At 37.7% G+C, this 11,581-nt stretch overlaps 1 protein-coding gene across 4 annotated transcripts in view; it reads left to right on the top strand.

Annotated features, from left to right (window-relative positions):
- Nucleotides 1–357: 357 nt before the first annotated feature.
- The window catches only part of LOC107719600 (basigin-like), an 18,093-nt gene continuing 6,869 nt past the window's right edge, over nucleotides 358–11,581 (top strand). For 3 of the 4 annotated variants that reach the window (XM_016527073.1, XM_016527071.1, XM_016527072.1), the window contains exons 1-5: nucleotides 358–575; nucleotides 8,402–8,752; nucleotides 9,567–9,741; nucleotides 10,142–10,230; nucleotides 10,337–10,476. In XM_016527073.1, the coding sequence (XP_016382559.1) occupies nucleotides 506–575; nucleotides 8,402–8,752; nucleotides 9,567–9,741; nucleotides 10,142–10,230; nucleotides 10,337–10,476 (825 nt within the window). In that variant the 5' untranslated portion in view covers nucleotides 358–505. The remainder of the gene's footprint in view (nucleotides 576–8,401; nucleotides 8,753–9,566; nucleotides 9,742–10,141; nucleotides 10,231–10,336; nucleotides 10,477–11,581) is intronic. The other variant, XM_016527074.1, reaches the window with a different exon arrangement.

The following is an 11,581-nucleotide window of genomic DNA, read 5'->3' as shown; positions in this document are numbered from 1 at the left end:
GATTAGTGGTATTTCAACACAATTAAAGTGAATGAGGGCGGATTCTGTCTATAAATCTGGAATAAATGAATAAATCCAGACATGGATTTTTGTCATTTTTGGAGCTAAACAGTGCTGACCACATGTCAGGCAGTAGCATACTTATGACGACACAGAACCAAAAAAAACCTGCAACTTTCATTCTACAACATAAAAGTATGATTTTAGAGGAACTTTAAATAATATACTCAAGCTTTAAAATATTGTAAACACTACGGGTTAGTTAAAATGACAGAGCCTGTTACTTTTGTATTTGGTATTTTCTGAAAACCTAGAGGGCGGTGACGTTGCGGACCGGACGTGATGACGCAAGTCCTCTAGCCTGTATACGTGCGCGTTCTCGAGTGCACTCGGAACAAGTAGAGGACGACGAGGCTTCATCGAGGGCTTTGCTCCATAGTTACCGCCTTAGCCTCTGGAAACAGGCCCGATATTTATATTGTTACGTATTTAAAAACATTGAATCATGAGAAGGAAGCTGTTTGGCGTAATTCTCGCCGTTTGTATCGGCTGGTTCCAAGCTGAGGCTCTGACAGGTAAGGCGTCTCGTTTTTCTGTTGCTCTTTAGCTCATTTTTCACAGGCCGTCTGTTGACACAAACACGACCTAGATGACAGGTCGACTGTATTTACACTGTTAATGAGTGTTAAACGGAATGTTTAACCGTACAATGAAGTAAAATACATTGAAAATGAACGTTTGAAATGTTTAAAGGCCGTTTAAATCGTCGGCAAACTGTCGCGCATGAGCCCACGGGGAAACAACTCACGCGCATAGAGCTATAGCAACAGCTGAATAATTGCTTTACTCATTAAAGCTCCTTAAGTCTTCTTAAATTCCAACACATAGGAGGTATTTATCAAAAAACAAGAGTTTATATAGTATTACCCTAAAAAGGGGTTAGAAATTTTTGTTAGCGACATAAATGATTATCACGGTGTTCAAGGCAAAGTACAAACCACACAAAACCCACCATGTGGATTTGCTGTTCTTTCATGTACAAGAACCTTTAATCCCAACTCGATGTTGTTACCTTCTAAGTTACACATTTCCCAAAATTAGAGATCTTCTCTCTGAGGATCATGCTTTTTAGTTGACCTTTAATTATTGCATGAAGGATTCATCCAAACTTTGCTAGTTAAAATATTAATGCCGGTGTCCTGACATTTTATCCAACCCGTCAGATTGTCCTACCAGGTTTTACTGCGCATGCGCACATCAGTATTGCGTCCTTTTTCTCATGCTGAACAACAATATTTAATGTATCTGCATTACTGTACGGGTAGGTTTAGGGTTGGGGTAGGTGTAGACTTTAATAAAACACAATCTAATAGGTAGAAAAATTATTCAGTATTGCGTCCTTTTTCTCATGCTGAACAACAATATTTAATGTATCTGCATTACTGTACGGGTAGGTTTAGGGTTGGGGTAGGTGTAGACTTTAATAAAACACAATCTAATAGGTAGAAAAATTATTTATTGTTGGTTTCCTGTAGCTGTATCCCTTCTAGCTACAACCGCGTATATAACACAATTGCTGTATTTGCATTACTGTAAGGTAGGGCTGGGCCATATAGCTAAAAAATGCATCAACGATATAATGTTTCATATCGTTCGGTATCGATAATCATTGAAATTTTTATAACTTTTTTTTAAAACAAAAAGCAATAGAATTTTTTTTTTTAAATTTAACCACTGTATTTATAATTAACACAATTTATTGAGACAAACAACAAATATTTTTTGTTTTAACAATCAAACACAATAAAAATTAAACATATCTAATTTCTAATGTTTTATATGCAGATCAAATAGGTCTTTATTGTATAGGTCTAATTGTCTCCCGAGGGCGCAATGAGCAAAATAATGCAGCGCATTTAGCAAGTAACTCTATAAAAACGTGCATTACGTCTAAATTAACTGCTTTGCTTTATGCTTTGAATGATGCACCCTCTTGTGGCCTCAGGAGAGAAGCCAAAAGCTTTTCTTCACCCTAACTGAAATTATGCATTTTAAATTAGAATATAATTCGAATTTTGATAATATTTAAGTATAAAATTCGAATTTAGTTTTTCAGCCATTTTGACAGCCCTACTTTGCTTACTTATGGTAATGAAAATTAGCAGTTTATTTGGAAATGCCAATCATGTACTGCAAAATTTGTATTTAAATATATTAACTATCCTTTCCACCCTTTTAGATAAATCGGTTGTTTTTCATGATTAATAAAACTGGTTTTGTTTTATGGTCTGGCAATATCATAATTAGTTTAGTCCCCCAGCAGCAGCTGATGAATGGCAGGGTCGGTAAATCCGAACCTAATCAGCTTCATGCTCACAGTTAGAAATGGAGCGCTAAACACCCTAGGAGGTGCTTTTCTGCATGTAAGCATTGATACTTCCTCAAAATGACACAATTTGAGCAACAGGTTTGCTCATGCTGTTCTTGAGTTGCCACATAGTACATAATGCTATGGCAGAACGTCAGGCCGCATAGCTGTACGGTGGAAGCCGTAGCGGCTCCAGATCAGAATTATAATTAGATTTTCCCCATGAGTACTCAGTCTTCAGCTCAGTTGCGCTTTGCTCAATAAGTTGGGTTAGAGCAAATAGGCAGGTTTTTTTTTTTTTTTGCAGGTGAATAGGCGTGAGAAGAATGTTTTGTGCTTGGTGTGCTACTGGCAGCCATTTTGCACTTTGGAAAATGCCTTGAAAGTGTGTTTGTCAACATGTACAGGGCTTGGTTGGTGAGCGCAGTCCTGTCCTTCAACTTTTAAATTTTTCTCACTAAGCTGTAGGGATATGCAAAACTTCAAAACTAGTCGCCTGGTTGCCTGAACCACTAGTTGACTAGTCTAAATGGTCCATGTACTTTTGCGTCCATTTTTATTTATTTTTTATTAAAAAAAGAAAAAGGAATGGTTGTTGTATTTTTAAATGCTATGTTGAAAACCAATATTGACATTAGAACCTTAGAACCATACAAAAAATGCTGCCTGAAAAAATCAAATATTGACGATTTTTGTTTGACTTTTTGCACCTTTAATAAACAATTTCAAAATGCACAAATTAATATACAAAAATGACGATTTTACAAGGTTTTTTTTTTGGCCAAATTAGAAGTAATGCTTTTCCCGCACGTCCAGTTGAGAACTAGAACTGTCTCTAAAACAATGCAGAGACTTAATACATTCGGCCTACTTTAAAATATGATTTTAAAATAGACATTGCAGAATCCTGGGAACATTACCGTCATGAAATTATATTGGGGTATAATTATTAATTTCTCCTACTTATCCAGATACAGGCAGGCCGGTTCCAAAATCAAATCACTGAGACTTCTGAAATTAGTGAGGGTGCTCTAGCCTTAATGTAGGCTATATCTATTTTGACATTATTGCCCTGTCCATTGTAGGGTTGGGCCGATAGACGATGCCATCGTCCATCGCCTATGGCTGATAGACATCACAATGTTGAGCCGGCATCGTGATCCCCCGCATCCCAATACCGTGTTTGGAAAGAAAATGACATGTAGGCGGAACCCCTAAAGGGAATAAATGCGAGATGGGAGGAAAATATATATTTCAATGTTTTTCCTCGCAGTTATATAATTGGGTGATTATACTACATATTTCGGCATCAGGGAGCCGCTATTATACCTGGCATTGAAACTGGCATCGTGCTTTTGAATGCAGGATCGCTTTTAGTTTCACTTTCACTTTCGAGATTCGCGATCACACGTACTCAGTATATACTATGGAGCAGCAGTACTTGCCACACATTTTATGTTTGTCAGTGGTACTGAGGATCTGCAAATCATTCGCCATTGTCCTCAGTCATCTCTCCTTACTCTGTTTATGTATTAAGTGAAATTTTATGTACTGTAATGTAACAGGCAACCGTAACACCGTGTCTACACCGGACGCAACAGTTGTCTTGTCGTGCTGCATCAGCTAAAGTCTACACTGGACGTGACAAAGCAACTGTTGCAAATCATTTGAAATTTGTGTCAGCACGTCATAAATAGAACGCAGCAGCAGTTTACTGTCGGGGATTTGTCGTGTCGCGCCGCGCCGCATCCAGTGTAGACAGCATCACTGATTATAATGAGTTCTATAGACTGATCTATATATAATAAATCTCTATTATAGATCAGTGGTTCTATGGTATTTTGTCTCGCCATGCCGCTTGCATCCGGTGTAGAAACGGTGTTAGGAATCGTGTTTTCCCTTATAAGGATTCACGCTTCGGGCACACCCCCTAACTCCACCACCAGTTAGCATCATGATAAACAAAACTTAAATCAAATTCCAAATCTCTTATTTACATGTTACACTTTGTTTGTTATAATGAGAGACTCCCGAGCATGCAGCACTGAGCAAAACTGTGGTGTTTTGAGCGGTGAGTGAATCCTAATTTAAACGCTTGGCCATTTCCTTCAAGAAATCAACAAAAAATGTTGGTGATTGGCTACATTGATCAATGCTACAAAAACACGTTGAAAATAGGAACCTTTGAAGCTCTCCAGAGTTCAAACACGCATACACACTGGAGCGTTTGGAAAATATGTTTCGCCAATATCCTATTTCTACAACTTCAACTGAAGTGCTTTTGCTTTCGTTTGGTTCCCTCTAGGGTTGTCGGTGAGGAAATTTTCCCACCGGTTAATCGGCGTGTGACAACACCGGTAATACTGGTATCACCGTGGGGGCGGGGCAGTCCCTCTTTTCCTCGCTTTCCTTCGCTTTTAAATAGCTTGTAAAAGCGGTGTGCCCATTTTACTTTCACTTTAAAATAGCGGCAATTCGGAGTAAAGCAATTGTGATGTGACTGTCGTTCGGCACGCTGCATTGAGCAGCCGCGTTCAGTTTTTAATTGTAGTGTCTGTTCTTTTACTGAACTAAAAATCAAAACGACGGTGGGGGTCGGTGATGCGGTGGGCAAGTGACGTAACCGGTGTTGCGGCTTAACACCGGTATCACCGTCAGCACCGTCTATCGCGGCAAACCTAGTTCCCTCTAGCACTCCAGTAGAACCGGCCCTGGATACAATTAAATGCAAAGAAATATGTAAAGAGTATTTCTTGCATGTTTTTAGGCATGAAAAAATTATCAAGATCATAAAAATATAGAAGCCAAAGGTTTTCATAATGCAGTAGTTTACCAGTAGTCACGTCAGTAGCGTGAGAGGGTGCTTATAGCGTCTGTTAGAGGAGCTGAAAAAAGCTAGAAATTAAATTTTGCATTTATATACAAAAACTTTATATAATTTTTAATGAAAAATTAATTTTGAATAATGGAAATTAGTCTGCTTATTCTGTTCATCAGTGTTTGAACCATTAAAGGGATAGTTCACCCAAGAATGAAAATTTGATGTTTATCTGCTTACCCCCAGGGCATCAAAGATGTAGGTGACTTTGTTTCTTCAGTAGAACACATTTGATGATTTTTTTTAAGGTGGAGTCTTCGTTCTATTCATCAGCTGTTGATTTTGGATTTTAACACAATTTTACAAAACTTTCATTTTATGCAGATTTAGGGTCTGTGTACTTTTGCGTAAAAAAAATCCAAAATCACCAGCTGATGAATAGAACGAAGACTCTATTTAAGAAAAAAAAAAAGCAAACCAAACTAGGGGTAAAATTGATGATATTTGGAACATTCCTTTCTGTCCATATTTTGGTGAGTGATTGAGTTGAATCTATGCAAACAATGCCTAAATTAAAACTTTGACACAATGTTACACAATGTTTTATCAAGCTTAATGTCCCATGTACATTTAGGGTTCGCGATCTTAAAAGCCTTGTGGTTAAACGCTTATGATTTGCAATGCAGTTTAATGTCTTTTATAGGGAACGGTATTCCACGTTCATCAGCATTCAATCATCAGCTTGAGGCAAGAAACTGTAATGTTGAAACAGTCGACCTTAGGTCAGTATTTCTACAGCCAATTAATCCACACGTCAGCTTGTAAGAAGATGAACTTATTGACTTGTTTACTAGAACAGGTTAAGTTAAATCTAGAAGTGTCATACTTTGTACAGAGTGATACTTTTTGTACTTTACAGTTCTCCCTGTTTGGAGTTATTTACAGTTTAGGCTTGAAATATTGGGTCAATATCTGCCTTACGGTAACACTAAATCTAAACACTTATATATACAAATATATGCTTAAATTCCTTTTAGAACTTGTTTATATGAGTAGTTGAATAATTTGTGAACATTGGAGGTGACCTTTCATGATGGTGAATTTGATGAAGCCTGTTCTGCTTTCAGAGGGCACATGTTATTTCAGGCCTAAGGCATGTGTGGAGTCTCATTGCTCTGACTGTAATGTGGATTGTGGCCATCTGCCTTTTTACCCCTCCCTGGCTAACTCACTAAAACATTCTTCCCTCTGAAACGGACAAAAAGGGAGTAGTACCTTACTCTTGTTTCGAAACCAAACACACAAAGCATGTGCTACACCGCAGGAAGCAACAACAGGTCTGGGGCTGATCTCAAAGCGCTCTTGCTATTGATGTGAAAGGTTGTTATTTAAGCTGCTACGCACGTACTTCCATGTAATTCAGAGTGTGTTTATTGTTCTAAGGTGATCAGAAGAATTTAGATGAAATTCTCCATGGGGGATTAGCACGGTACAACCTTGTTTTTCTCTACATGCTTAAAGTCTACATGAACGGCTTCAAAATGGTTCAAGAGTTGTTTTTAGGTTAATTTGTGTCATTTACTCTGTCCATGTCAGTTGTGTTTATTCATAATCATATGACAAGTTTTAAAGGTATAGTTCGCTGAAAAAAAAAAACCTGTACGACTTTCTGCTGTGGAATGCAAAAAGATATTTTGAAATGTCTCAAGCGTGTGTTTTTTAAAATTTTTTATACATGTATTAAAATTCAGAGGAAAGTAATACATTAAAATTAGTCAAAATATCTTCTGTTCCGCTGAAGAAAAAGGTCATACAGATTTGGAATGACACAATGGTGAGTAAATGATGACAGATTTTTTTTTTTTGGGGGGGGTGAACTATGCAGTTTTGGACAACTAATCATGTATCAGTATTTTGTGATTTATTGATCACTTTAATAAGTCTTCCTCAATTACAGTTGTTTATTTATTTTCAGATTGGTTGTATCAATTTAGCTGGTCAAGGCTGTTTTTCCAGTGAGGGTTAATTGATTAATTTGATTTCATGATTATTCATTGATCTTACAATTCTTAATTGTCTAAAAATGTTTACATTAATTTAACAATGTATGCTATTAATTTTTAAAGCATGTACGTCAAAGAGGTTTATGTTAATGGCCCTACATTATAATTGCTAATATGCAAGGAATTGTAAATATATTCATCGAGATGTGACACCATTTCTTAGGCTAGTAACTGACCAAAATGCAAATGCTGCAGACAGTTGTGGTTTGACAGAACAGTGCTCTATAGCACCAGGTTTTGATGTGCTAGCCATATACACAGCCCTACCACATTCATTCTTCTGGCTTTTCTTGACAGCTTGAAATATGGGCATGTGGTGGGCACCTGGAGTTGTTGGAGTCATGTAAACACCAACTAAGATGAGAGGCTGCCAGCACATGTATCTGTAGCTGAGGGACCAACAGAAACTCATATTGATTGTTTTTGGAGTTTATAAAATGATGAAACATTTGAAACACTCTCATGCACTTGTATCATTGATGGAGATGTGATAAGAATCAATGTCCAAAGAAAAAGTTGGCAGTTGCATGTGAAGAGATATTTTAGACGTTGTTTCGTGAAAATTTGTTGAATTGGAAATGTGTTTGGGATGGTTTGTGATGAGATGAAACAGGTGTTGATATGAAATGCCTTTCTTTAGTTGCCAAAATCTCAAAATCCCCTTTTTAGTTGAAGATGTTTAATTAAAGCGAGAAAAAGGTCATACAGATTTGGAATGACACAATGGTGAGTAAATGATGACAGATTTTTTTTTTTTTTGGGGGGTGAACTATTCCTTTTAAGCCTCATCACCATCACAATCATCCTTTTAATTAAAGTGAATTTTCCAAATATCATTTTTCATTGCATTTCTTGATTTGCTAAGCTTTGGTTTTAATGCATGCTTCAACTCATTGTCTTTTTAAAATGCTTGCTTCTAATGTTCTTCAGTTGGGTTTTGGTATCATGAAGTGTTGAAGTCTTGCATCATGATGCTCAAAATCCAACTTGTTTCTTGTGTATGCCTTATTTGTTTTCCATTCTAACATTTCTCTCTCTTTCTTTTCTCCTCTACTATTTCTTTTCTTTTTTGCCTGCCTGTCTGCTAATCATTATTCATATCATCTCAATGAACTGTCCACCCTAAACCCAAATCACCCATCAAATGTTCAGCGGGTTTCATAAAATCACCCTCGTCTCAGATGAAACTCATAGAAGACAGTGCCAAGCTGGATTGCGAGGTCATGGGGAACCCCATCCCCGAAGTTCAGTGGTGGTTCATTGAGGGTGAAGAACGAAATGAAACAGGCACTCAGCTGTTTGACGGTGCGAGAGAGGATCGCGTACACATCAATGCCACCTATATCAACCACGCCACCAGCACGCTCATCCTCAACAACCTAACGCTCAACGACACAGGCGTTTACGAGTGCCGTGCTTCAAACGACCCTAACCGCAATGACCTCAGGACCCCACCCAAAGTCAAGTGGATTCGCTCACAAGCAAACGTTATAGTGTTTGAACGTGAGTTAATCCACACGTCAGATTGTAAGAAGGTGAACGCAGCGTCTCCACTATTGTAGAGGAAGGAGTCCCGTAGATTCAGAATCTCCCTTGCCTTGCCCTCCGCCTTCCTTTTTTTTTTTTTCTTTCGACCAGAGACCAGGTCACATGACTTCTCACATGACAGCTTTAGCACCATCTGTTCTTTCATAGTAATCTGATGCCTTCTGAGCACATCACTGCCTAGAGCTTTAGATGAAGTTGAACCTTTTAAAGAAATGGCATTGATCGGTTAACGTTATTGTCAGTCAGAAGGTGTTAAACGCACTAATTGGCATGCATTTCTGAAAAAGTGCTCCGATTAGGTCCCATTAACGTGGCTTGGTTTCAGTAAACATCTAAAAAGCTCTAGATGTGTGGTTTAACCCTTCTGGTGGTCTTAGAGCAGTACTTAAGAAAAAAATATTTATTTTCCACATCAGGTTTTCATAAGCTCATGGTCTCCAAACCAGTAGCTGGTTGGTTGAATTTTGTTCCCTCTTCCCATTCGTTTTCATTATAAACTGCTCACTCAATGCTTCCCAGTAGCTCACAGCCCAAATGTACCTTCACTTCTCCTTTGATAGAGCACAGTGTGCCTTTTGGCGCACATTGTGGTGAACATCTGTACAGCAATGTTCCTATCCGTTCTGTCATGTCCAAAAAATTTTTTTAATCAAACCCAGAGGTTGGTAGAGTCATTATCAGCAGTGACCACTTGTTTTTTTTTCTGTTAAGGAGTCATGGTGTTATGAAAGCTGTTTGTGTAACTTTTGCTACTTTTATGCCTCGGCAGATGCAGCCATCACGACCAAACCAGAGGTGGTGAACGACCAGAACCAGACCTCTGCAACACTCAGTTGCAACCTTACCAACCCTTCTTCTCTCATCAAAGGCCACTATTGGACCAATAATGGCAAGATCATTGACAAGTCCGAATCAAACAGTGATGAACTTTACATTAAACATGAGTATGTTCCTCAACCTTATGTAAATGATTGTATGCCTAAAGAAGATCGAAATACAGTGCTCTAATTTCAGTATTAATACGTTTTCCAGATTTAGTGTTTACCCATCTATCCAGGTCCATCAAGTATAGTGCAGCTTCTCAGTTTGTGCGATGTGGTTGTTAGCAGCAGTAGCGTGATTTAAGAGCCTCCGGCTCTCCACATTCACTGACCCTAATTCCCATTAGAACTGCTGGGTTGGAAAAATATCCATGGGGATGCCTGAGCAGTGGACTGGAAAAGCTGTTTACTTGTATATTTCATATTTGCTTTACTTGTCCTCCCCTCCACCTTTATTGCTATGATGCTGTTATGTTACATTTTTTTTGTGGGTCTCATTTCTTGTTTTTTCTTTCCGTGGCAGAATTAAAAAGGTTGATTACCACTCTGCTGGACTATATGCATGTGTCTTCCTAACAGAACCTCAGGTTAATGCGACCATTGAAGTTAAAGGTAAGAAAGTTTGACTGTAATGCATTACTGCATCTGTATCCATCATGCATTACATTATATTGTGTATTTATGTGCTTATAACCCATAATTATACTCTTCCTGTTAGCTCTCCCACATGTAGTGGCCTACAAACACTCTGAAAATGCTAATGAGAAAGACAAGGCTGTCCTAACATGTGTGAGCCATGGATACCCCCTGCCTACTGACTGGAGGTGGTACAAGCTCAAAGATGATGAAATTGATAAGGTAAATAAAGACTTTACTAAACTGTTGTGCTTGTTGTAATAGCATGAGACTGGTACCTGGCCGTGCAATTTTGAAGATTGGATAAGGTTGCAAAGGTGTGTTAAATGACACTTTGGCACTTAATAGAATTATTACAATAATATATTCAACCTGTTACTACTTCTAATAATTATTATAGTACTAGTAGTTGTATTAATAGAATTGCTACAATATTATATTCAACTTGTTTACTACTAATAATAAAATTATTAATTTAACTGTTATAGTGGTAGTAATTATATAAATATAATAACTGTTATTGAACTTATTGTCAAATACAATATTACATAAAATATTCAATACAATATTATATAATGTATTATAATTAGGGCTGTCACGATTACTCTATTTAATTCGAGTACTTGATTATACAAAATCCTCGATTGCATTTTGCCTGTCGATTTAACCGCCATAATACTGGAAGTGGCGTATTCCACGGAGGAGAATCCATGAAAAGCATTATTACAGAGTTTTCTAAGGCTGCACAAAATATTAAAACCATTTAAAACTCATAAAGTATTGTGCTATTGTGAATTCACAAAGGCTGAGATTAGGCCTGGGCGATAAAACGGTATCGATATTTATCGACGGTACACCCTCTTCAATAACGATAGAAAAATTTTTCAATATAGCGCACGATATAGGCACGTACTATGAGTGACGCAGACAGCACACAAAAACAGAAACACATGCTGAATTGAGTGCTGTGCCTGCCTGTGATGAGGAGATTGTGAATAAAAGAAAATTAATATTAGTCGAATTTAAAATAAACATTTGCATTTGAATGCAAAAATAGTACAATCAAATGTTAGGTGTGCGTCTGGGAGCGTCATTCGTGGAGTGCGAGATGTGGTGATGATGATGTAAGTGACGTTGTTGCATTTTAATGTTTTGTTAGTCTAGCCCACGAGATGCGCCGCTGCTGCATTATGCATTCAAAATATTAGAGAAATATAGAAGCTCAATGCGGAGAAGATCTTGATTAGGTTAAAACCGAAACCAAGCCATTCACTCAGAACGCATATTCAGCGCATTTTTTTAGACGGACAAATATGACTGCTGCACT

This window comes from Sinocyclocheilus rhinocerous, unplaced genomic scaffold (genome assembly GCF_001515625.1).
Source record: "Sinocyclocheilus rhinocerous isolate Xijiao unplaced genomic scaffold, SAMN03320098_v1.1 scaffold1294, whole genome shotgun sequence".
NCBI classification, from domain to species: domain Eukaryota; kingdom Metazoa; phylum Chordata; class Actinopteri; order Cypriniformes; family Cyprinidae; genus Sinocyclocheilus; species Sinocyclocheilus rhinocerous.
The sequence above is the reverse complement of the archived record's forward strand: the minus strand, read 5'-3'. Positions and strand labels throughout refer to the sequence as shown.